Source organism: Leopardus geoffroyi, chromosome C3 (assembly GCF_018350155.1).
Source record: "Leopardus geoffroyi isolate Oge1 chromosome C3, O.geoffroyi_Oge1_pat1.0, whole genome shotgun sequence".
Lineage (NCBI taxonomy): Eukaryota > Metazoa > Chordata > Mammalia > Carnivora > Felidae > Leopardus > Leopardus geoffroyi.
The window spans coordinates 38824359-38849195 of record NC_059338.1 but is presented as its reverse complement, the minus strand read 5'-3'; the positions used below and the strand labels follow the sequence as shown (position 1 = coordinate 38849195).

The following is a 24837-nucleotide window of genomic DNA, read 5'->3' as shown; positions in this document are numbered from 1 at the left end:
ATTTCTCCCCAGTTCGAATTTTGATGTCTTAGTGACCATGGCACATCTCCCTCCCTCCCTCTTAAGTAACGATAGCCTTGGCCACCAAACTCAATCGGCTCACTGGCCTCTCTCCAAGATAGAATGAGTTTCACTCCTGAGCCTCTTTCTCTATCCAGTGAGACTAATGCATCACGTGTCCTGGAAAGTCCCTTTGGCCATGGCCAAAACTCTTCTTTTTTTCTGGGACCTCAGATAAGCTAGGAAAAGAGATACTTCACCGCTTTGTAAGCTTCAGAGGTGAAAGTCACTGTCATGAAAAAAAAAAAAAAATTGGCAAGAAGTCTAGAAATGATTCAAGCTGAGAAGTCTGGTTGGTTGCAAAATTCATTCACAGCCTAATAAATCATTTGCTAGGGAGAGACAGGGGAGGACCTACAGTTTCCAAAGAGGAAAAGTAGAGTGGGATCACTAGGGGACTTGTGCCTTCTTGGCAGTGCTGCTGTTACCTGGCGGCCACAGCTTTTGCAGGAGGATGTACATGGGGGCGAGTCAACAAAGTTTGGCTGGAGATTAAAGAAACCTTGGCACAACCAGACCTCACAGTCCCAGAGCAGCAAGCCCTCTACCTCTCCCTCCCCCATTTCTAAGACAAACATCTCAATGAAGCCAAGGGGCAGGGGCTGGCCGGAAGACTAGGGAACGGAAGGGAGTCGCTAGCAGGACCGGGAAAATGGACACGGCCTCCGCTTGCTTTGTACAGACTGAAGTGCTCCCCTCCTTGCCCACCCCCTCGCGTCCATCGAAGCCTCTGACCTTTGCCAAGAACGTGGCGTTCCTGATGGCGCCCACCATTTCTCCCCCCTTGGGGTGCACCTTGGCCACGTGCATCCACATGCGCTCCCAGGTGTGGCTGTCGATGGGGAAGCCGCTCTTGTTAACGTGAAACAGCACCCCGCCGTCTTTGTCCTCCTCCTCCGAGCCCCCGCTGGTGGCGAGGCTCACGGGCCGCGCGTGGCTGCTCCGGGACCGGGTGCCTTTGGCGCCTTTGGGGTGGGGGCAGCGGTGAGTGTCGGCCGCGGAGCCGGTCATGGTGGGGCCAGGGCGGGGCGGGGGTGCGCGGGGCGGAAAGGGGGCGGCGGCGGCGGGAGGCGTGTGCGCGCGCGGGCGCCGCGCGAGGATCAGCGCCCCGCCGGGACGGCCTTCTCCATTGCTTCTGGCTGCCGCAGGACGCGCGAACCGGGAGCGGCGGCTGGAGCTCCGCTTACGGGCCGAGCCTGAAATCAGTGGAGACACAGCACACACCACGGGTAAGTGGACACCAGAGGAACCGAGGAGGGGCTGTGTCCAACGGCAGTGGGGCCTTGGAGTGTCCCCGCGTCACTCCCCGCTCCCCCCGTGCGCCGACAGACCCCCTTCAGGAATTGAACACGAGCTTCCAGCCCTGCAATTCCCGAGGAAGGCGACTCGAATTTTGTCCCAAAGCTTCACACACACCCCCAGGCACCGGGAGGGGGATACAAGGAGCGCGGAGGGTGCGGAGTGGACGGGTAGGGAGAAGAAAGACAGCTCGTGCTGCGTGAAGAAGCGGGAGGTCCCCACAAGGCTCCACGCATTCCTTGGTGCCAGATGTGGCCGAGCGCCAGCCGAGCCCAGAACGTGCCGGCACGTGAGCGCCTGGGCTGCCGCGAGGGCGCAGCAGCAGCCTCGGCTGGCAAAGGCGGTCCCGTTTCCGCCCGGAGGCCCGCCCGGGCCCTCCCGGGGCCGGTGGGCGAAAGGCGGCTGCAGTCCCAGGGACCCGTGCAAGTGGCCCCACCCGCCCCCTCCCCGAGTTCCAGCGCCAGGCACCCCGGGGGACTGGCTGCGGGCGGGGCGCGAGGCAGGCGCGCCGCAGCCCCGGGACCCTACCTCGGGCCGGACGGCCTCATGGCCGGGGAGCCTCTCCGGGCGGCGGGGGCGGCGGGGGCTGCTGCGGCAGCTGCGGCTGCTGGGCCTGGATCTGGGGCTGCTGGGGCTGCTGCGGCCGTCGCCTCATTCCATGTCCCATTCTCGAATGTTATTCTGTGACATATAACCGAGTCACCCGGGCAGCCGCCGATGTTCCGAACGCGTCCATTGGCCACCGCAACAAAGAGGGGCGGGTCCCGGGCTCGGGACTCTACAACCGGGAGCTCCGCGACGCTCTGATTGGCTCCGGGGGTTCCCGGGCAGGAGGGGAGAGGAACAGGGGGAGCTGGGCCACCACGAGAAATCCGATCGCTGTCTTGTCCTGGGAGCCCCGCGGGGCTGCGGCGGTTGCCCTTGGGACTTAAGACCAAGTTTCCCCAGGGGTCGTCGCACTGTGAGAGTTCGCACCTATGGGAAGCAGAGGAGAAACAAAGCCACCCAAGAAGTGACCCCGAGGTAGAGGAGGGCTTGTCCTTAGAACTTCGTTCCCTGAGGAAGGCTGCACACAGTCACCTGCCCCTAGCAGGGAGTGACAGATGGTTTAGGCTGGGCTGTCACACGAAGCACAAAATTAAATCTTTTTTTTTTTTTTTTATCTCACATTAAACAAATTTTCCAAAATCAATAACGGGGCACAGCATGTACCCTCTGACATCAGTCATGATTAATAAATCCCTTCTAAGCCCAAGCTGATATGTGACAGTTAAACCCAGGAGGTCAGTCAGGCCCCAACTATTCTGTCATAGCTACTGAGTTAGAGAAGGTCAGAGAGAGGGATGGGGGAGTGGGAGCCTTTCCACACTCTCCAAGAAACACTTTTGCCTTAAAGGCATCTTTTTTTTTTTTTTTCTTAAGAAAAAGAAAAACAAACTTACATGAGAAGAGCAGCAGACTGCTGACCTGGGGGCTGGCTCTAAGTCCAGGTTTGTCACTTGGCTAAGCTGTGTGACCCAGGACAAGCTACTTGCTTGTTCTGGGCCTTAACTTCTCTTTCCAAAAAGAGAACAGATCCCCCACTGTAAGGTCTGTGCTGGCTCTGAAGTTCTGTGATTCTCTGACTTTTTCTTTTGGGGACACTTAGGAACCTAGCCAAATATGCTTTCTCTTTAAACTCCATGGAAGCTTTGAGAGGGTAGGCAGTTGTGATAGCAATTTCTAAGTTAACCTGGAATTAAGAATTCTGTTTTTGGGGTGCCTGGGTGGCTCAGCCGGTTGAGCAACTGGCTTTGGCTCAGGTCATGATCTCACGGTCCGTGAGTTCGAGCCCCGCGTCGGGCTCTGTGCTGACAGCTCAGAGCCTGGAGCCTGCTTCTGATTCTGTGTCTCCCTCTCTCTCTGCCCCTCCCCCCACTCATGCTCTGTCTCTCTCTGTCTCAGAAATCAATAAACGTTAAAAAAAATTAAAGAATTCGGTTGTCAAAGAACCACTGATGGTGGAGGCATCGTGGGCAGAGGCCCTGGGGTACCGTGGACAGCCAGGGCCTAGGGGGAGGAGACCTGGGTTCTAGACAAGGAGAATAATAATTTAGGTCCATCTGGACAACAAGAAATGGGCCAATTCAGGAAGTTATCTGAATAATGCAAGTGAAATAGCACTCCTGAAAAAAAATCAGGAAACTGGAAGAAGCTTATCTTCTCACCACATAATTGCCTCAGGTTTCATTTCTTGATTAAAAGAAAGCATGCCTCTGTGAGTGACGTCTTCTCATCTTGAACATCCTTCCTCTCTTCTTTTCTCCCTCATCTCTCAAGTCCATCGCTCTCTCCTTACTTCCTCTGAGTTTCAAATCCAGGGGGGTGAGGATTTCAGGATGCAGACCTGTATGCACAGGGTGAAAATTTGACCTCACAATCCCTTAGGAGAAAACTGAGCTCTCAGAGCTCAAGTGATCAGACCAGCTGGCGAACATCGAAGAATATCTGGCAAGTTTCACCTTCCTTGGCATCAGTTCCCTGTGTCCCACTCAGGCCAAGTCCAAACAAGTACAATCACCCTGTTAAACCAGGGCCTGGATCCTGCTTTACCTGAATCAAATCCTATGGACCAGAGAGGGTTATCAGTTCATGTTCCTGCCCCCAGCACCCCAGAACTCCTTGACAGCTGGGGGGAAAAGCCTTTGTTGTTCATCTCCAATATTCCAAATGTCTGTTCTCCTCTTCCCTGGGGGTGGGGTGCAGTAGGGACCCACATGACACGGTGTATAAAGAGAGCTCTGAGATTTGGCTGCTTTCCCTAAATGGTGGTAAGAAGGCTTCTGCAGTGAACTGTGCTGTCCAAGTGCAGGACTGAGAGGCAGAGGGCCCTTTTGTTGAGAATTCTTTAGCATTAGAGAATTGTGCTTATTGTGTGGACCAGCCACCTCTATTCGTCACGTCCTTGTGTATTTCAGGTTACGTAACACTGAACTCAGGCCAGAGAGATGCTGGGTTTTGAAAGTTCAAGCAGTTAGTAAGAGTGACATAGCCTTCCATATGTACACACAGTGGGACAGAGCCAACTTGTGATTTGAACAGGGACACGTGGCGACTATTTGCTCAACCTCCGAGAGTATGATATTGACCTACTCTTCTATTTGTTGACATAATGACCAGAATAGCAGGGCTGTGTAGCGGAAGGTTTGGAACCAGAAAAACGGGTCAAAGAGTATCTCATTTTCCAAGTGTCAGCTGCTGGGGTCTCAAAGACACTGAAGACAGAATCCTACCTGACAGATCATGTTTCTGGTTCCACCACTTGTTGACGTTAACAGCCTATTAAGGGATATATCAAACACACCTTATATGCCTCCTCACGTTAGCTAGACCTTGCCTGTCTCCTGGCTCTACAGCTACCTCCACAGCTATAGACTTGTGCAGTCCAGCCACCTGGACCTGGCTAGTCACTTGCCCCAGGCAAGTCCCTCTTGGCTGCTGCTGCACAGCCAGGCTGGCCAGCCACACGTGCAGTCTCCGACTCTTCCACTGCTTCGAGACTCAGATGAAATGCCACGCTGCAGGATATGGCTTCTAAGCAGCCATCGAAGAGGATAGATGCATCCTAAGGAATTAATTCCCTGCGGGGAGCCTTTTGATCAATGAGAAAGCGGAGATGGGAGGGAGCCGGGCAGGTGAGTTCTCTTTCCTTCCTCCCTTCTATGGACTGTTCCGAGTCATGATTTTCCAACATAGCCTGTCTGGAGCTGTCCGTCCCGCGCGATTGAGCAGACATACCTATTGAATAAGCTTCCGAGGCTCTCTGCAGCTGGTCATGAAGCAGTTACCTGCATGATAACAAACCACCTTGTGTTGCGTTTCATCCTTTCCTACTCCATTTCCCTTTTGGCTCGCTCTTGCTGCCTTCTCAGTCAGATTTACCTTTGCTTCTAGGTTCTGCTTTCTAGGGAAACTGAGCTAAAACAATGGGTTCCACAAGTGGTTCTAGAAAGCACATGCTTGGGATGGATTTCGGGGTTGTATTGCCGACCCGTCTGAAATCACTAGAATCCTTTGCTGATGCTGAGAAGGAAGGTAATAGCTCCGATATGCAAGAGATCCACAGCTCTCACTTGTGTTTAACTGTGGTCAATTGGATGGAGAGCAAGGCATGAGGAGATCAAGTAGCTGTGGCCCTCAATCAGTTTGGAAACAATGATAATTATAAGGTGTGAGAGACCTTGGAAACAGAAAATGACAGGCTCAGAGCAGTTAATTACCAACTCACGGAATGCTCTGAAAGCCAGAGAGCCTCCATGGCAGCTTTAAGAGAGAGTCTTATTTCCTGCAACCACAGGATAGACTCTTCCAATCAAGCCCAGGACCTGATCACATGATAGCAGAACTGCAAAGGGTACTAATACGTGACCTTCACAGGCTTCCACGTCAAAGTCAGAGCCCTGATAGGGAAAGAGGGGGACCCAGAATCCTGGAATAGAGATGTCTCAGTGGATGGGTATCTTGACCCTTCGAGTCCCTTGTGAATGCTCCTGCCCAGAGAAGACCCCACCCCCACCCCCCGCGGCTCTCCATGGCATGTTCGCCTCAAGACCATTTATTGCCTCCACCAATATCCAGAGTCAAGTGGTAGCACAGCCCACGGGGGAAAGAAGAAGCCCCGTTCCAGGAGCACCTGGGTGGCTTGGTTGGTTAAGCATCCAATTCTTGATTTGACTCAGGTCATGATTTCACGCTGACAGCACATAGCATGCTTGGGATTCTCTCTCTCTCTCTCTCTCTCTCTCTCTCTCTCTCTGCCCCTCTCCAGCTCACACATCTGTGCACTCTCTCTCTATCTCTCTCAAAAATAAATAAACTTAAGAAAAAGAAAAAAAAAAAAAGAAACCCTGCTCCAGGGATGAAAATCATACCTGCCAAAGATATTGTAGGGGTTGGCTAATGTGCACTGGCAGGAACTGTGGAAACGTGTGGATCTTGAAGATATTATATTTGGGGATGGGAGGGAGAAGCTCAATGAGGAGAACTCACTGATTTGGGGATACTCATACAAAACTAAGCATTTAGGGGTGTCTGGGTGGCTCAGTCGGTTAAGCATCCGACTTCGGCTCAGGTCATGATCTCACGGTTCATGGGTTCAAGCCCCACGTTGGGCTCTGTACTGATAGCTCAGAGCCTGAAGCTAGAGCCTGCTTCAGATTCTGTGTCTCCCTGTCTCTCTGCCCCTCCCCCGCTTGTGCTCTGTGTCTCTCTCTGTCTCTCAAAGGTAAATGTTAAAAAAAAAAAAAAAAAAAAAAAAAGAACTCCACATTTCATGCTTTAGCAAGGATGCCTAGAGCTTGTCCTAATCCCCGTGTTTGCTTGGATGGATCTCTGAAGCCTGGTCTCAACAATAAGCAAAGTAGAGAAAGCAGACTTCCTTGTGTGGTGTTGAAGAAGGCATCAGAAGAGTCAGGAAGGAGGGAATATTAGAAGGGTTAATTCAGTATGGCTCCAGAACCCACCACCTGACTAGTTCCTGGGCCAGACCGGAAGACACTCCCCACACTAAGGCCATAAAGAATGCACTGGTATGGACGCAGTTGGTAGTGGCTGTCCTTGTAGTCCAAGGTGGATGGTAGTGAGGAGGGTGCTGTGTAACTAGGCTGCCTACCATTTGTGAAGATGACAAAAATCCCAGAATTGCAGAGGTGAGGTGGGAGCACTTAATCATAAAGGAAAAGGTGATCATACCACAACGGACAGCAAGGTAGAGGAGCGCTCAGGGTCACTTTCTCTACATGGACTCATAATGCTGGCTGATAGGTCATGGTGTTCCTAAGGGAGGGGTATGCATATGATTTATTTCCCACGTCGAGCTATTTTTGAGAGTGAAAAGGTACACTAGTAGTAATGACATGGGGACAAGTGGTATACACCAGGACCATCCCAAATTGATAACCACCCTACCAAGGGGGGGATAGATGAGCCGTCACTTAGGCTATTGCTTGATTTGTATAATCAGAAAAAATGCTGGGGAGCAGAAGGCTTACTCTGGGCGCCATAGCAAAGAATCATAGACCCTCACCTGATTTCCAAATCTAAGCCAAATCTGGCTCAAAGCTATTGCCACTGCTGAGTGAGCCCAGCTGGCCAACTGCAAAGACTGATACCGGGTGCTCTGTCTCGCAGCATTCCTCAGATAGCCAGCTGGGGGCCGGTAAATTTATATGGACCTTCTACCCTGGAGGAGGCAGTGACTTGACTTTACCCCAATTAATATAAACACCATAAATGGGTTTGCCTTCCCTGCCCACGGGGCTTCAGATAGTATCACCATCTGAGAGCTTCCAGAATACCTTATCCATTGACATGTTACCTTATCCAACATTTCCTCAGAACAACAGACCCATCTAATGGTGAAAGATGGGGCAACAATGCGCTCATGAGCGTGGCCTACTGGTCTTACCATGGATCCCATACCCAGAAACAGCTGACCTGATAATATAATGAAAAAGCCCATTGACACTCAGTTAAGGCAAAGCTAAGGTACAACACTTTGCAGAGTTATGGCACAGCCCTCCAGGTTCTAATACGCTTTGAGCTAATGACCAATATATGGTACTGATCCTTAAGAGCTAAAAAGAATGAATTCAGGAACCGAAGGACAGAGGTGGACATGTAGAAGTGGCACCTTCCACCATTGCAGCCAGTGACCCACTTGAGGAGATTTGTGCTCTTTGTCCCTGACACTTTGGACTCTGTTTTGTGAGAGGTTCTGGTTTCCAGGGAGAAGGCTCTGCCAGGGTGCAGGTTCCACTGATCCGGAAGCTGTGACTGCTCCCCGGCCACTTCAGGCCACAGGCAAAAAGAAAGGAGTTAAAATATAGTAATTCGAATTACCCCGAGAGGTTTGGATGGCTTCTCCTGGATTGCAGGAAACCCGAGGGATTCACAGCTCCTGGTAAAGTAATAATTTTGCAGTGATAGCAGTTAAATTCAATAAGGGTAGTTCCATTAAGAGCTTCAAGACCTTCTCCCACAAATGAAGATGACCCAATCCAGATAAACCAGCTGAAGTGTTGGGCAAGAGTGAGGGACGTCTAGAAAAGGTAATGGAGAAGGGAGATGATGATATCAACTACGGCCTTAGGACCAGCTATAGTAGCTTGAATCAAGCAGACTATAGCTCTACTCATTGACTCTCTTCCCTAAGAGCTTCTAGACGATTGCAACTGGCCACAACCTTGAAGGGAGCTTCATAACTGAACGGATTTGTATCTTTCTTGGAAAAAGGGTAAAATCCTCAAATCCAGACTATTCACCCACTCTCACCAGCAAAATGGATGTTTAGTGCAACAATGGATGTTAGTGTTTAGCCTATGTCCTCCCCGTCTTGTTGGGAATCAATATCGCATGTTGATTGAATGTAGTGAATCTGACTGGTGGAACTCAGATCACCTGTTTGTGCCCTCCCTGCAAAAAACAATTAGGGAGTTTTCCAGATTTTATCTTAGAGAAAGAAGATTCACATGGTGGGAAATTCCCCAGACGTAACCAGAGTGCCCAAAAGAGGCTGCACAATTCTGAAACTATTTGAGATGTCTTATAGGATTAAGCAAATGAGTTAATGCCCTGATATTGGTGTTTTCACTATGAAGAGGGAGCATGCAAACACGGAATGGGGAGAAACAAGGAAGGAGCCTGGGGGGAGAATTGGAGTTAGAGGTATTGATGGGAGCTCAGTCTTTCTAAATCCATAAGATGAATCTAATCATGAAAGAGTGTTGGACCCATCCAAAATAAGGAAAGTTCTGTTTTTAAAACTGTATATATTTTAAACTGTCAGTGTAATAAATGACAAAGAAAGTCAGTAGAAATGTTCCATATTAAAGAAGACCAAAGAGACATGACAACCAAATGTGACACCTGATCCAAACTACATCTTGAGGGGGCGCCTGGGTGGGTCAGTTGGTTAAGTGCCTGACTCTTGGTTTTGGCTCAGGTCATGATGTCATAGTGAGATCAAGCCCCGCATCGGGGCTTGCTGACATTCGGGAGCCTACTTGGGATCCTCTCTCTTCCTCTCTCTCTCTCTCTGACCTTCCCCTGCTCTTTCTCTTTCTCAAAATAAATGAATAAACTTTTTTTTTTTTTAAACTGCACCTTGACCTGCAGGGAAAAAAACAGTGTAAATGTTATTATTGGATCGAGTGACAAAATAGTAATATAGATGTTCAATTAGATAAAAGTATTACATCTATATTAACTTTACTGAAGTTGATAAACTAAACTACAGTGATGAATAGGGACTATCCTGATTCTTATTCTTAGGAAATACGCACTGTGGTATAGAGGGGGAAGGGCCACTTACTTTCAAGTGGTCCAGAAAGAAACCACTGCGCACTGGCATGTGTGCAGAGAGAAAATGATAGAGGAAATAAGGCAAGATGTTAACAGTAGATGAATCTGGGTAGAGGGTATATGGACGTTCTTTGCACTATTATGGACGCACTATTATTATACTTGCCACTTTTCTGTTAAGTTTGAAATCATTTCCAATTAAAAAATTTTTTGAAGGAGGGGGACTGAACAACCCTTGAAAACACAATAAATGTCTACTATAATAAGCCTGTGAGATAGGTGTTAATTATTTCCATGTTACAAAGGAAACAACTGAAGTTTTAAAAGGTTGGGGAACTTGCACAAGACGATATAATTAGTAAGTGTCAGAACTGAGAATTACACTTCGATTCACTTGATCAGCTACTTTTCTTTTTCCTTCTCTTCTTTTCTCTCTGTTTTTTTTAATAGCAAGAAGAACATAGATTCAAATGGTAATCACAGACAATTCGTAGATGTCCTGATGACCAAAAAGTTTAACTGTCCTGATGCTTCAAAATTCTAAGGGACGTCCTTTGAATTTCAGGCTTATTTATTTTTCTAACTTATCCCCTGGAGAGGGGGTGCCAGAGGGCAGGGAGCATGGAGGAGAATTAGAAACAGAATGAATGAGACCAGGGGAGCCACCAGAGAAAGAACCACACTGGGACCTAAATAATCCACTGGTAGCAGCGGGGGCCCTGGACAATGGTCCTTCCGGCCAGGTTTACGGTTCTAAGGTCCTTTGAGGACATTTGGCCAGAGGGAGCAGAAATTTAAGACTTTCTTGGATTACAGCTACTTTTCACCCAGAGAATAAGAGAATCGTCTGCTGTAAAATTACTGTCTTCTCTCACAATGGCAGCTTTCAGAGAAGAAACCTGTTGTCCCCTTCTGAACAGTGCATTTGAAGGCTCTGTGCCTACCCCTTAACAAAAACTTCTTTGCTTTTAAACAACAAACATTCATTTCTCACAGTTCCAGAGGTTGGGAAGTCCAACATCAAGGCGCTGGTGAGGACCCTCTCTCTGGCTCATCCATGACTATCTTCTTACCATGTCCTCATGTGGTCAAAGCAAAAGGGAGCTCCCTGGGACCTCTTCTATAAGGGTGCTGATCCCATCCATGAGGGCTCCACCCTTATGACCTCATCAGCTCCCAAAGGCCCCACCTCCTAATACCATCACATCGGGGGCTAGGATTTCATGAATGAATTTTGGAGGGACACAAATATTCACTCTGTAGCAGCAGCCGTCTTGCAAATACTTGGATTTGGCCTTTGTGGGGTTTTCCTGGGATCCACACAGAGAGGAGCAGTTGCTCGATGCTGTGGGATGGTTGGGCTATATGAGAAAGCTCTCTTTTTGATTTTGGGGTACTTCAGGAAGATGAAAATGAAGTAAGTTTTACAATATAGCCTTTCTGGGGTGCCTGGGTGGCTCAGTCAGTTAAGCATCCAACTTCAGGCAGATCATGATCTCACAGTTCATGAGTTCAAGCCCCGTGTTGGGCCCAGTGCTAACAGCTCAGAGCCTGGAGCCTGCTTTGGATTCTGTGTCTCCCTCTCAGTCTGCCCCACTTGCATTCTTTCTCTCTCTCAAAAATAAGTAAACATTAAATATACATATATAGAGAGAGAGAGAGACAGAGAGAGAGGGAGAAGGAGAGGGAGGCTTTCTGTCCCAAAGGAAAATGGGAACACGCTGACCCAGGTCTGCCCAGCTGACAGATGAGACCTAAAGCTGATGAATATGGAGGCACATGATTTAGCTCATACGGGAGCTACACTAGGGAGCTTCTGAAGGTCCAGGAACCCATGTGATATGAAGGTCACCCCACCTGCTAATCTTAGCTCTGCCTGTAACATCCTGGGTGAGGCACGTAGCCACATCTTGGTATTTAGTGAATGTCTCAAGATATATATTATGGGGGCACCTGGGTGGCGCAGTCGGTTAAGCGTCCGACTTCAGCCAGGTCACGATCTCGCGACCTGTGAGTTCGAGCCCCGCGTCAGGCTCTGGGCTGATGGCTCAGAGCCTGGAGCCTGTTTCTGATTCTGTGTCTCCCTCTCTCTCTGCCCCTTCCCCGTTCATGCTCTGTCTCTCTCTGTCCCAGAAATAAATAAACGTTGAAAAAAAAAATTTAAAAAAAAAAAAAAAAAAAAAAAAAAAAAGATATATATTATGAATATTCTTGGTAATTGGAATTGGGCAATCCTCCCTGAAAAGGCGGAGCGCATAACCTATCACACCTGGACACTGAGCAGTTTCTCTGGGTTCAGATGTCTGTTCTGTCCCCTGAAAAACTACGTGCAGATCGGCTTCCTCCCGTATCCATCAGGGGCAAGAAGGACACAGGTGGAAGTCTCAAGAAGTGCCCTGTCAACCGAGGCACTGACAAGATGAGGGGAACCATCAAGGATGACGAGGAACCCCGGAGCTGTTACCCTGGACCTGAAGGAGCCCAATGAGAGCAGGAGGCAGAAAGAAGAGCCGACGGCATCCTCCTGGGCAGAGAGCAGAGCGGAAGTGGGCTGAGGACAAACAGAAGATGACTGCTGACCGTCTTTGGGACCCAGGCAGAGGCCCCAGTGCTTTCCGGGGAAGTTCGCACTCATGGAGGTGAAAGGCAAGGACAGGTAAGATGTAACAGAGACTTAACACACATGGGAAAACCAGGCATTCATGGATCCAGAGGCTGAACGTCTTGCCGGATGTGCTGGAGAAAGAATGTGAGCCCAGCGCTGTGTGGGGAGGTGGGTGGACTTTCCCTGAAGAGAGCACTGAGGTGTCTGTCGTTGACCATCTCCCTGGGTGCTTCCTGAGTATCCCATTTGAGGAAAGGGGTCAGCATTAGAAATGTGCCAACACGTCTTCCTTTCTTCATTGTAACACTCTCCCTGGCCTTATGAAAGATGATAGCTGTCTGGGGAGCACAGTGGGTGCCCACGGTGACATATCTTTTGGCAGAAGAAGCACTACGGAAAGCTAGAGGAAGCCCACCCTCTTGATGGTATCGTCATATGACTGCTCATATTTACTGAAAAGGTACTACGTGCCAGACGCTGCTCTGAGTGCTTTTTAAGCATGTGCTCATTCCACCCTCACCCAACCCCCCTAGGAAGTGGGTGTTGTTAGGGACTGAATGGTTGTGTCACCCTAAATTCATAGGCTAAAGCCCTTACCCCCAATGTGCCTTTATTCAGAGATGGGGCCTCTAAGGAAGTAATTAAGGTTAAATGAGCTCATAAGGGTGGGGGCTCTGATCTGATAGGGTTCGTGTCCTCATAAGGAGAGATACCACAGAGTTCCCCCCCCCCCAACCCCCAGCACTCACACTGAGGAAAGGCCATGTGAGGACACAGCAAAGGGCCGCAGTCTATAAGACCAGGAAGGGAACTCTCACCAGAAACCGAATTTGCTGGCACCTTGGTTATTCCCGTTTCCAGAACTGTGAGAAAATGGATGTCTGTGGTTTAAGTCCCCTGGTCTGTAGGGTTTTATTATGGCAGCCAGAGCTGACCTGAGACAGGCACTGTCAGTATTATTCCCACTTTATAGATGAGGAAATTGCAGCATAGGGAAGCTAGGTCGTTTTCTTAAGGTCACCCCATTTGCCTTTGACTTTGGGTCCCTTCACCTCTCACGGTCCTGCTTCTCTCGTAAGAAGCAGGTAGGTAGAAACAGATCAGGGGCCATAAACTCAAATGTCAACAGGGCACAGGCAGATAACAGAAAGAGGGGAAGCTGGCTGAGAGGGGCCATTACAAACTGAAGAGGGCAGGCCCTTTAGAGAGGCCAGCTGCCTGCCAGCTTCAACAACTTGTTGGCTAAATGGTTAGTGTGCTCAGATCTACAGGTGCTTTGTTCTATTTTGTAGATGTTTATTTGAGAGACAGAGAGACAGAGAGGAACAGGGTGCGAGTGGAGAAGGGACAGAGAGAGAGGGAGACCCAGAATCTGAAGCAGGTTCCAGACTCTGTGCTGCCAGCAGAGAGCCCGATGAAGGGCTCGAACTCATGAACTGTGAGATCATGACCTGAGCCAAAGTCGCATGCTCAACCGACTAAGCCACCCAGGTACCCCTCAGATCTACGGGTTTTCAAGACAGACTTGGAAATCTGGATCTTTTTTTAGGAAATACAATTTCCCCCACATTCCATCATGAAACAGAGTGCAGGCTAATTAAGACATAGCTATGGGCTGTGTTTGGCATACCATGTCCAGTTTGCCCCGCTCTGGACTGGATGATTTTTCTACACCTCCTCCCTCTTCACTTGGCCATGACGCTCTGCCTTTGGCAATATTCCCTCCCGTGTGCAGACTCTTAGCCCCCTGCTTTTAGGAAAGTGAGTACCACCACGATCCAGAAATGTTTTTTTTTTTTTTAATTTTTTTTTTTTCAACGTTTATTTATTTTTGGGACAGAGAGAGACAGAGCATGAACAGGGGAGGGGCAGAGAGAGAGGGAGACACAGAATCGGAAACAGGCTCCAGGCTCTGAGCCATCAGCCCAGAGCCCGATGCGGGGCTCGAACTCACGGACCGCGAGATCGTGACCTGGCCAAAGTCGGACGCTTAACGGACTGCGCCACCCAGGCGCCCCCGATCCAGAAATGTTTTAAGGCATAGTCAGTGCAAAGAGCACTACATAAACTCAGCTGAGCCATGTGACCCTGGGCCCATTCCCTTTTCTGAAAATTGGCCCCAAAACACCTACATCACAGGAGCTCTGGAAAGATTAAATAAGATTGTGCGTGAGGAGGCAACTGGCCAATCGTGAATTCTTCCGTGGGGCTCAGAGAAGTGCTGAGTGCTTTCCATACATCGTCAGGTGCCTCAATGTTAGGTGTTTGAGCTCCTTACAGATAGGAGTCTGGTGGCTTCAGCGGCTGTAAGGTGCCTGAAATGGAACTGGCTGAGTTGTGAAAGGCAGCAGAGGGCCTCTGGAGAGCCTTCTGGAGAGCCCAGGAGCATGGCTGGGAGGGACAGGAACCAGAGATTCCATGCCTGGAAGCCAGGAACAAAACAGCCTCCCCAAACAGCTCTCCAGCGGTTTGGAGGCATAATTAGTAAGAGCGTTTGTACTAACGCTCTGAAAGTTCTACTCAGGCTTAATAGCCGCCTGTAAAAATTCCAGTAGGGCCATTTTTAGTTGGGGCGAGTGAGGGTTAAAAACTCTCCAGACTGCCCAAAATACTCTCCGGGACGACCCCCTCCCCACCCCCCACTCCCCCCCACCAAGAAAGGGGTTTATTTACTGCCCCACTGATTAAGGAACTGTTTATCTACTCTGGATCATCTTCCACCAAAGCCTTTATGAGTGTTTTTTTGTGGGTTTTTTTTTTGTTGGCTACTGGTGTTTGGGTTTTTTGTTTGTTTGTTTCGGTTTGTTTTTTTTTTTAAATAAATGAGAGCAGATTATGTGTGTTCCAAGTCTGTGACTCAAGATAGTTGTTTGCATGTGAGCCAGATCCTGGGGGGGGAGGGAAGGCAGCCTCCCTTTGCAGAGCTGGAGGGAGTCTCCAATGAGAAGGATACAAAAGAAGGAGTCAGAACTCACTTCCTTTCAGGTCTTCCTGGGGAGCAGCTCAGTGGGGGTGGATGCTCTGGGGAGGACCTTGGCCAGCAAAAGAATGAGTGGGTTCAAGACAGTGGAGGTGGAGGAAGAAAGAGCAGAAATGAACTGGCCAGGCAAGGGGAGGGGAATTAGAGGCGCTCTAGGGGAGGTGTGCTGGAGACTCCCCAGGAAGCCTGGGGTGTGGTTGTAAAAGAAGGACAGCACAGAGCCGGGAAGGAGGATAAGAGTGAAGCTGTGTTTGGAGCTACACTGAAACTCTGGATCCAATCTAAATCCACTCTAGCCAGAACAAGGGTTTCAAAGGTGTGACCTTGGGAGGAGCCTTCCACCACAAGAGCCAGGAGGTCCTAAATGAATTTTTGGTAAAGACGATGGCAATGCGTTTGGAGCAGAGAACAGCAGTCATTGGATTTGGGGCTCAGCTCTGCTGAGAACTGGCTGGGTAATCCTAAGCATACCCCCCCAACCCCCACCTTTCTGAGGCTTGGTTTATAAAATGAGGGGCTGGACTGGATCCCTAGTTCTAAACCTCCCCCACACATGAGAACCACCTGGGGGGTGCTGCAGCCCAGACGAGTGAAATCGGAATCTTTGGGAGTGGGTCCAGGTATCAGTATTCCACAGCCTGGAATACTGCACATAGCCAAGTTTGAGACCCTCAGGGCTAGACGGTCTCTAAAGGTCTCATTCAGCCTTGCCATTCATTAAGTCTTTAAGGAAAGGACAGAGAAGATGATTCTCCTGAGACAGTCCTCAGGAGAAGCAAGGCTTGGACCAAATGGTCTCTTAAGAGTTCCCCTGCCCATAAGATTCCATGATTTGAGACTCCCAAGTGGAGAGGCTCTTGCTGCCAGGTTCTAGCCAGATGTGTTTCTTGCACCCTTCATTCATTCCAGGAGTATTTACTGAGCCCCTACTATGTGCCTGGCACTGTTCTAGGTGCTGGAGATACAACAGCGAATAGACCCTTTCCTGTGTTCAACTCTTGGGACGGATCTGAAACCACAAAGCTAAAAAGGAGGGTGCAGGATGATGTAGAGAGCCAGAAGGGAAGGGAAGTTTGGGAATCGGGTGTTTCACACAGAGTTCCCCAAACTGACTCATTACGTCATTGAACTGAGTAACTAAAGTTACTGGGGATCTGTCCTTGTTGCGTTATTCTCATCTTCCTTTCCTCCTTCCTCTTCATCTGTGGGGTCATCAGCCTCTGCGTTTAGCAACTCAGTTCTGGCTCCCAATTCCAACATGTGTGTGTGTGTGGGCGGGGGGGGGGGGCAGTGGTGACCAACACCACCAGGCATCTCAGACACCAGCGGGGTGTGCTACAATTTAACTCAACTCTGATAGTACCTACCTGGAGATAGGGTCAGATCCTGGAGGTTGAGGGCTCAGTCCTACAGACTACCCCTCCCACCCCCACTTCGGATACCAGTGGCAGGTCCAGGTCATGCCCTGTACTTCTGACCAACTGGCTCTAAATCAGAGGTTCCCATGATGCCCTGCTTGGGTTTGATTAATTTGTTACAGCGGTTCACAACTCAGAGAAACATTTTAGTTACTAGATTACCATTTAATATAAAAGGACATAACTCAGGAACAATCAAATGAAAGAGATGCCTGGGGGAAGGTATGGGGGAGGAGTTTGGAGCTTCCTCGCCTTCTCCAAGGACGATGCTCTCCCTGAATCTCCACGGTGTCTGAAACTCTCAGACAGGTTTTGTGGTTTTATGGAGGCTTCATTACATAGGTGTGATTGATTAAATCGCTGGCCATTGGCTACTGATTCAACCTCAAACCCCGCTTCCCTTCCCAGAGGTAGATGTGTGTGTGTGGGGGGGGGGGGGGCGGTGAAACCAAAAGTTCCAGCCTTCTAATCATGCGGTCTGTTCCCCTGGCAACCAGTCCCCATCCTTCGGTAATTTCCAAAAGTCTCTCATTAACATAACCAAAGACACTTTATCACTCTTATCACAGGAAATTCCAAGGGTTTTAGGACTCCTGTGCCAGAAACAGTGACAGTGACGTAGACCAGATACATATTTCCTATTATAGATCACAATATCACAGCCAGCAACCCTTGGGGCAGAAATCTTCTGCTCCCCAACCCCAGATTCACACTCCCAAGTATACCTCAGGTCTTTCCAATTCAGCTTAAGCTCCTTACAGCTGGGGACTGGGCCTTGAGTCTTTGGGGGAACACATAGCATAGTTTGGAGTGTGTGGGCTATAGACAGACATCCTGGGTTCAGATCGCGGCCCCGCCTCTTGCCAGAGGCTATCACCATGTGATCTGGACAGCATACCTACCAGCTCCCCAGTCGCACACCTCACATCTGCACCTTCAAAATAGGGATTTATTATAATACTACCTTTCACATTGGTGTGAGGAGTAAATGAGTTAGTGGAGACAAAGCAGTGTCTGACACCTGATAACCTTCAATAGGTGGTGACTATTACTGACCTAGAGCAGGGGATGTTCTGTGTGCTTGTTCTGATCAGGCTCACGGAGAGACCAGCAAGGTTGTATGCTGTGGCGGCATCTGCTGTCTTTCTCATTTCCCGTCAGGGCGGGCCTCTGATACACGGGTCAAGAGAATGCTAGCTGTTGTAACAGGGAAATCCTGAAATCTCAGCGCCTTCCTTCAGTAGGAGTTGATGCTTTGGTCATGGAAAGTCTACTGGCGTGGGGAGGGGGGGCGGGGCGCCCCGTTCCATGCAATCACGTGGGATGTCAGGGGCTCCGTGACCCTCAAGGAAGCCCAGGGCTTTCACCTCCAAGTGGCACACGCACTGAGAGACTGGAGACCACAAGGAAGCCCTTTGTAGGCCAGGTGGGGAATGATCACTTACCCCCATTCCACTGGCCAGAAATCAGTCACATGCTGCAAAGAGCCTGGGATAGGGGCCAGGAAGAAGTGCATGAGGGAGCCTCTGGGGCCTGGCCTCCAGCGGTCTTCTTAGCCAGCCAGGCCTGCCTCCTGATCTCAGGCCCCCTGCACCCCTGGTGGTTATCCCATCTGAGATGAGTCTGGGACCACTGTGTGTGCAGACTCCCTCCTCCTTCTCCTTCCTCTCTGACCTTCTCCAGTTACTTTCCTCCAATTCCTGTTCTCTCTCCAATGGCACCTACCCTCTATTGAACTCCTGTCTTTGGAGAGAGGTTCATTGTTTGGCCACTGAGGGCTGTGGTGGAGAGGTGCTCTAGGGATTCAGTGACAAAAGATGTTGGGGGGAGGGGGGGGGGAGCCATGTCAGCAGAGGAACCTTCCAGGGAGGAGAGCTGTGGCCATGTCCACCTGCTTCCTGAAATCAGAGAGTCTGATCCCAGGCCACTGGGCTCCCAGGGATCTGGGAGAGCTCTCAGCCCCTCGAACTGTCCCCTGAAGAGCAGCAGCCCTATCACCTTGGAATTTGTTAGGGATGCAAATTCTCAGCCCTACCTTGGACCTGCTGAATCAGAAAATCAGCTCAGAAAGATTGGTAACCCGCCCAAAGTCATGCAGCTAGTAAGAGGCAGGGCAAAAATGTTCTAACACGTCTTTTCCGTGATTCTGGTGCACACACAAGTGTGAGAATACCTCCTGCAAGGAATGGAGCGGCCAGAGGCTACGGGTAGGAAAGTGCTTCACACTGCCACCCAGTGGCTGCACAACAAACAACAGCCCAGCCTCCAGCTTGGAACAAGCTCATGCTGAGGTCACAGCTGTGCTAATACCTAGATTAGGAAGCACGTTTTGGAAAGCACAGGGGAATCCACAGCCATCGCAGGGGACTCACCCAAGTCTAGCCTCATGGACAGCTGTTAAGACTTAGCCTAGAGTCCAGCCCAGAGCCAGTCCCAAACTCTTGCTAGAAGGCCAAACCCACCTGCGCTTACATTCCATGGGAACCTGGCACAGCTGGCTGGAGAGAAGCTTCTGTGATCAGACTGATAACCCCATCAGGGGCAGACTCCATCATCCTCATGGGATACCAGAAGAAGCAGAGGTCCTTCTTCTCCAACAGGGCCCAGGACTCCACTGGGACCCTGCCAGCTAGACCCCTGTGGCCCCAGGGGCTGGTGTGGCACTCCCTGTCTCTGCCAGGGGCTTGCAGATCTTGGAGGTGAGGGTGGGGAGAGGCTAGAGGGAGAAGAGGAAATGTGAAGACCTCTCAGGATGCGGCCCTCTCCTGCCTGTGTGATGGGGAACTGCAGGGACGGGGGTGACATCTGAGCTTAATGAGGAGGAGATGTCCAGAGGCAAAGGCCGCTTGCTCTCTCCCTTGTCCCTTGGCCTCAGACACAGTGGGGGCAGGAGGCTCAGCACTCTGGGGACTGACTCTGATTTTGCATTTTTATGGGAGGATGTGGTAGCTGGGGGGCTCCCAGGGGATGTGCCCAGCTTGCTGGGGAGGCAGACTCTGGGGGAGGAGGAAGTGTACAGGAACCAATGTCTGTAGGGCACCCTGCACTATGTGGGGGACTCATTCAATCCACTCACACAGTAAAACTCAGCTCAGAGAGTTCAGTAACCTGTCTAAAGTCACACAGCCAGTAAGAGGTAAAGCAAACATTTACCCTAAGATCTAACACCAAAGCCTATGTTTGCTGTCCACCACTCTCTGCTGCCCACCCCCCACCACAGAATCCCCCTAGGCTGGCTATCACGCCAGGCGGTTCATGCAACCAGAAACCCGTGGGTTCCAACAACGATAGGGCCTCTCCTTGCTTAGCTGCCCTGCCCTGTGCTCCCAGGCCCCTCACTGGTATCTCAGTAGCATCTCTGACAAGGGAGAAAGCTCCGGCCAACTTAGAAACCAGGACACTGGCCTGTGTCCCCAGGTGGGAGGGAGAGCCTCTCCATCCTAGAGCAAGGCTAGGGTCCAGAAGGTGACCATCTCTGCCCTCAGGGCTCTCCAACCAAGGATACAGAACAGAGCCTGAGAGGGGGAGGGGAGAGGAGGGGAGGGGGCAAGTTCACTGCTCCATTTAACCAGAGGAGGGACAGGGGCGCCTGGGTGGCGCAGTCGGTTAAGCGTCCGACTTCAGCCAGGTCACGATCTCGCGGTCCGTGAGTTCGAGCCCCGCGTCAGGCTCTGGGCTGATGGCTCAGAGCCTGGAGCCTGTTTCCAATTCTGTGTCTCCCTCTCTCTCTGCCCCTCCCCCGTTCATGCTCTGTCTCTCTCTGTCCCAAAAAATAAATAAACGTTGAAAAAAAAAAATTTTAACCAGAGGAGGGACAGAGGGGGTCCCCAGAGCAGCTTGGCCCCCACAAGCCTCAAGTGTAGGTGAGTCCTGAGCCGAGCCTGGATGGTGGTTCCCAGGAGGCCTGCTCTTCTCCTGAGTCCACCAGGTAAGGCACAGCCACCTCACGGTACAGGTCACCCAAACCCAAGGTAGCTTTTTTAAGATCAGTATTCTGCTGCAGACCTGAAACTTCATAACTGTCACTAAAACCAACCCTAGAAAAGCATGATAGGATTTATGTGGGTTTTTTTTTTTAAGTTTATTTATTTATTTTGAGAGAGAGAGCAAGTGGGGAGGGGCAGAGAGAGAAGAGAGAGAATCCCAAGCAGGCTCCGGGTGGTCAGCACAAAGCCAGACGCGGGGCTCCAACTCAGGAACCGTGAGATCGCGACCTGAGCCAAAATCAGGAGTCAGATGCTTAACTGACTGAGCCACCCTGGCGCCCTGGGATTGACCTTTTAAACTTTATTCAATATACAGTTATTATGGAAGAACCTAACATAGATGAACTCAAATCATCTCTGCTTCTCTGGCTCAGGTGTATGTGGGTTGGTTCGTTGGACTTTTGACCTTGCCAAAAGATTCCAAACACCCCCAAACCACCAGTGTGGCTTTTACTGTCCTCATCATCATTAGAAGCCCCGATTGTCCACCTCTATATGCCAGGAATGCCTTCCCTAACTTCTGTCATTGACACACATCCTCGCTGTTGGGGCCCAGAGGGTAGAGTTGTCTTAGAAAGGGAGCTTCCCCGAGGGAACGGTCGGGGCGGGGGAGGGGGGGGTGGCTACCCCAGTCAGGTTGGGTATGGGAGGCCTTCTTTCTTGAGCGTCTCCGTGGAACGGTCCAGACAACTGTCTCATAGGTGCTGAGAGGCAGAAGTCCCTTGCCAGAGGCTGCCAGCCACGACCGGCTTAGGGGTTCTGACTTTCCTTTTCAAAAGGAGGCAGCACAGGCTAGGAGAGAGGCCTTCTCTGGGCCATCTGAAGAGCGAGGCCCAAGTGAGTGAGGAGGGAGGCCCTGACTCCATTCTTTACTAACTATGCAACTTTTGGCAAGGCTGAGTCTGAGTTTACTCTTCTGCAAAATGGCTGTAATTGGTGAGGCTCCAGAATTTTTTTTATAGGAGGCACTTAGTGGGCCCTAAAGAAGGAGGCGGGGGTGATGGGAAATTGTTCACAAGCACACATACACCATTTTACTTAGACCACAGGCTTGTGGGGGGTGAACTGGGGAATTCAGCATCGCTGAAGCCCCTCCCAGCCACCTTTTGGTGCCGCTGTGGTTATAGGAACCAAAGCGGGCCTCCCTCACGGGGTCAGATGAGAGCATATAGATGAACCCCTTTGGGAACTGTTCTCAACAGATGGAACGTATTAGTATCCTCTCCTGAAGTAGGACTCTAACCTTTTACTTGGGACGCTGGCCAGCATTGCTTGCTAATGGATCGGTGATGTTGCCCACGGACCCTTCTGCAGAGGCCACCAGTGAGCAGTCTCCCGGCTCTGGATGATGCTTCGATTTCTTAACTGGGGGCTCCTTCCTAACCCAGAGATGTGGTTAGATCTTCCAAGCCCCCAAAGCACTGTTTCAGAAGGAATCTCCCCATGCATCGACAGCCCAGGTAGTCCCCCAAATAGGTGGTAAGAGCGTCCAAAGGCAAAGGGTGGCCACTGCCCAATTGCTTCGGGAACATGTCAGATGCTCAAAAACTCCCACAGCACGATCCCAGGTCTGAGGAATCTGTTTCTGGGAGTGGGCTTGAACAGACTGTGGGTGTTTCCTTTTGTTTTTTAATCAAAGGCATCCCTGATTACTGTTGTGAAAACTACACTTGAGTTTCGGACACAGGTTATCATGGGATCTGGTCTGCTGTGCAGGACAGACTTCCTACAAACCCCTCAATTTCAGGAGAATCCTTCCCCTTTCTGAAGAGCTCACCTGTCCGTGAGGGTGCTCTAAGGTGACAGGAACATGCAAAATATATCAGCCATGTGTCCTTTTGGAAAGTCAGTCCAGACTGTGCAGGAGGAAACTTGAGATCTGAAGGAGGAATGGGAAAGAGCAAGTTTTCACCGCATTTCGGGCTTTTGCTTCTGGCTCTGTGGGAAAAGACAGAAACAAAGGGGAGGTCTCGCTAGGGGCACAGGGGGCAGCTCCTGTGAGACTCAGCTCCAGCACCCTCTCTGACGCAGGCTTCCCTCCCCCGCTCCCGCTTACCTCACCTCTGCCCACAGAGGCCATCCTCACTAATGTACCACAGCATGAGGCACACACCCCCTCTCACACTTTGTCCCTGTTAAATTCCCCACGTCTGTCCTCCCCAGGCTATTCCCCACGTCTGTCCTCCCCAGGCTATTCCCCCGGAAGAAAGAGGCCTTCACTCGAAGCCGGGGAGTTCTCCCTGTTGGAAGCGGTGGGTTTCCTGGTTTCCTGCCCAGTTTCTGGGCTCTCCTTCGCTGTCTTTTCTCCAAACCAGGTAAGGGCGTGACTTGCTTTCCTCACTCTATGGCAGTCAGGGGCTGCGGGGATGGGGTGTCAGTGCTGTCTTCACCAGGGAGGAAACTGCTTTCCTAGAAGCAGATTCTTCTAGCCCCCTTTCCTCCACTCCCACCTGTAACCCACCCTGTTTCCTGAAGCTGTCTGTAGGAAGCAAAGGGGAGGGCACAAAGACACAGGATTGACAGGGAGGAGGGACATCTGACACCCTCCAGGAGTCAGCCTGGCCCTCCCTGGGGCTCCGTGTGGGCGGAACTTTGTTTCTCCACCAAAGCAGATGCCTAATGGCTGTGGTCCCCGCAGGCTGGAGATGGGCCAGCCGAGCCACCTGCGTTCCTTCTCCACCGACATCACAGATGCACCTGCTGGGCTCGGAACTGTCCGAGGGTCTGAGAAACCAGATCCCTACCTTGTTCCTCTTCACTGGGGCCACACAAAAGCCTCCCATCTGGACAGTGACAACAAGAGCCAGCTCATGTTTCCAGTCAGGCCAGAGGAAGCATGTCTGGGGCAGCCAAGAGGAGCTTCTGGGGGAGGGGTGCCCAGTCCAAGTGGACACTCCTGAAGAGGCCATGTGTGTGCTCAGCCTGCCTGGGGAAGCAAAGCCAGCCGGCAGCTGCTGCCAAGCTGTTCTCAAAGTGTGGTCCTCGGACCCGCGGCATCACATCACCTGGGGACTTATCAGGAATATGTATTATTGGGCCCCACCTGAGAACTGCAGAATCAGAACCTCTGGGCTTGGCAGTCAGCACTTTATGTTTTTTTAAGTTTATTTATTTATTTTTGAGACAGACAGAGACAGCGCAAATGGAGGAGGGGCAGAGAGAGAGGGGAAGGGAGAGAGAGATCCCAAGCAGGCTCCGTGCTGTCAGCATAGAGCCCGACGTGGGGCTTGAACCCACGAAGCCATGAGACCAAGAGCGGGATGCTTAACCGACTGAGCCACGCAGGCACCCCTTGATAAGCCAGGTGATTCTGAGGACACTCAAGTTGGAGAACCTTTGGCTAAAGTTGGCCATGATAGTAGGTCCTGAGCCCTGGGGTGGGAGGCAGGGCTAAGGGGATTGTGGGTGATGCCAGGGGACTCCCGTCAGAGCCGCCTCATCCATCGGTCCTAGAGAGGTGTACAAATATTCTTTTCTAGGTGTGCCAGCAGGTGAAAGAGGTTTGGGAGCCTGCCCGAGAAGCTTGTGACAGGGAGAAGTGCTGAGCAGGATGTTACCTACTGCAGGATGCACAGATAAGTATTTACTCAGACGTGAAGAGCGCGCTTCCCGAGTAACCTGACAATGGAGGCCAACGTTATGTGCAAACCCTTTTGCCCAAAATGAGCCCGCGGTGTCGCAGGCAGGCCCTCTGCTTCTCGATTTGGGGTCAGCAGGGACAGGGAATGGAGGGGGCACACAGCTGAGCTGGGGGATGCCTGTGGGAAGAACCACGCCTGCCATGGTGCCACTGGGACAGCCCTGGGGCAACGTGGCCGGAAGCCACACGGCCGGGGGCCACAGGAGCGGTTCACGTATTCCGCTGAGGAGCGGTCTCTGGCAAAAAAACACCACGACCTTCCCCGTTTTACAGAAGTTGTGCCAGACAGTTGAGCTGAGGCAGCACACCTGTCAAACGTCCCAGCTCAGGCTCGCCTCGGAGGTACCGTGGGTTCCCTTCCAGACCAGCACAGAAAAGCGATTCAAATGAATGTTTTGGTTTTCAAGTGCGTATGAAGGTTATGTATACGCCGTACTGAAGTCTAGTGTGTAGTAACCTTGTGCCTAAAAAAAGACCCGTCTTAATTAAAAAATACTTTAATGCTTGGG

General features: G+C 50.9%; 2 protein-coding genes across 6 annotated transcripts in view; one reads left to right on the top strand and one right to left on the bottom strand.

The window, feature by feature from the left end:
• VASH2 (vasohibin 2) overlaps positions 1-1078 on the bottom strand; it is a 51363-nt gene extending 50285 nt beyond the window's left edge. For 4 of the 5 annotated variants that reach the window (XR_006705715.1, XR_006705716.1, XM_045452507.1 and 1 more), the window contains exon 1: positions 796-1078. Coding sequence is in view for 3 of the 5 variants with exons in the window: in XM_045452507.1 (XP_045308463.1) it covers positions 796-1071 (276 nt within the window). In the remaining 2 variants the exon portion in view is untranslated. The remainder of the gene's footprint in view (positions 1-795) is intronic. The other variant, XM_045452508.1, reaches the window with a different exon arrangement.
• On the top strand, positions 1070-23866 carry LOC123586565. Its single transcript, XM_045455801.1, has 3 exons — positions 1070-1289; positions 22879-23003; positions 23298-23866. Exons 1-3 carry the CDS (start codon positions 1070-1072, stop codon positions 23586-23588), a joined length of 636 nt encoding a protein of 211 aa, XP_045311757.1. The 3' UTR covers positions 23589-23866.
• The last annotated feature ends 971 nt before the right edge of the window (positions 23867-24837 follow it).

Bases quoted from the DNA above. Each gene is read 5' to 3' on its own strand.
- LOC123586565 (XM_045455801.1), top strand. From the start codon at position 1,070: ATGGTGGGGCCAGGGCGGGGCGGGGGTGCGCGGGGCGGAAAGGGGGCG. The intron at 1,290-22,878 runs GTAAGTGGACAC...TGTCCTCCCCAG, and splicing joins AGACACAGCACACACCACGG to GCTATTCCCCCGGAAGAAAG. The intron at 23,004-23,297 runs GTAAGGGCGTGA...TCTCCACCAAAG, and splicing joins CTGTCTTTTCTCCAAACCAG to CAGATGCCTAATGGCTGTGG.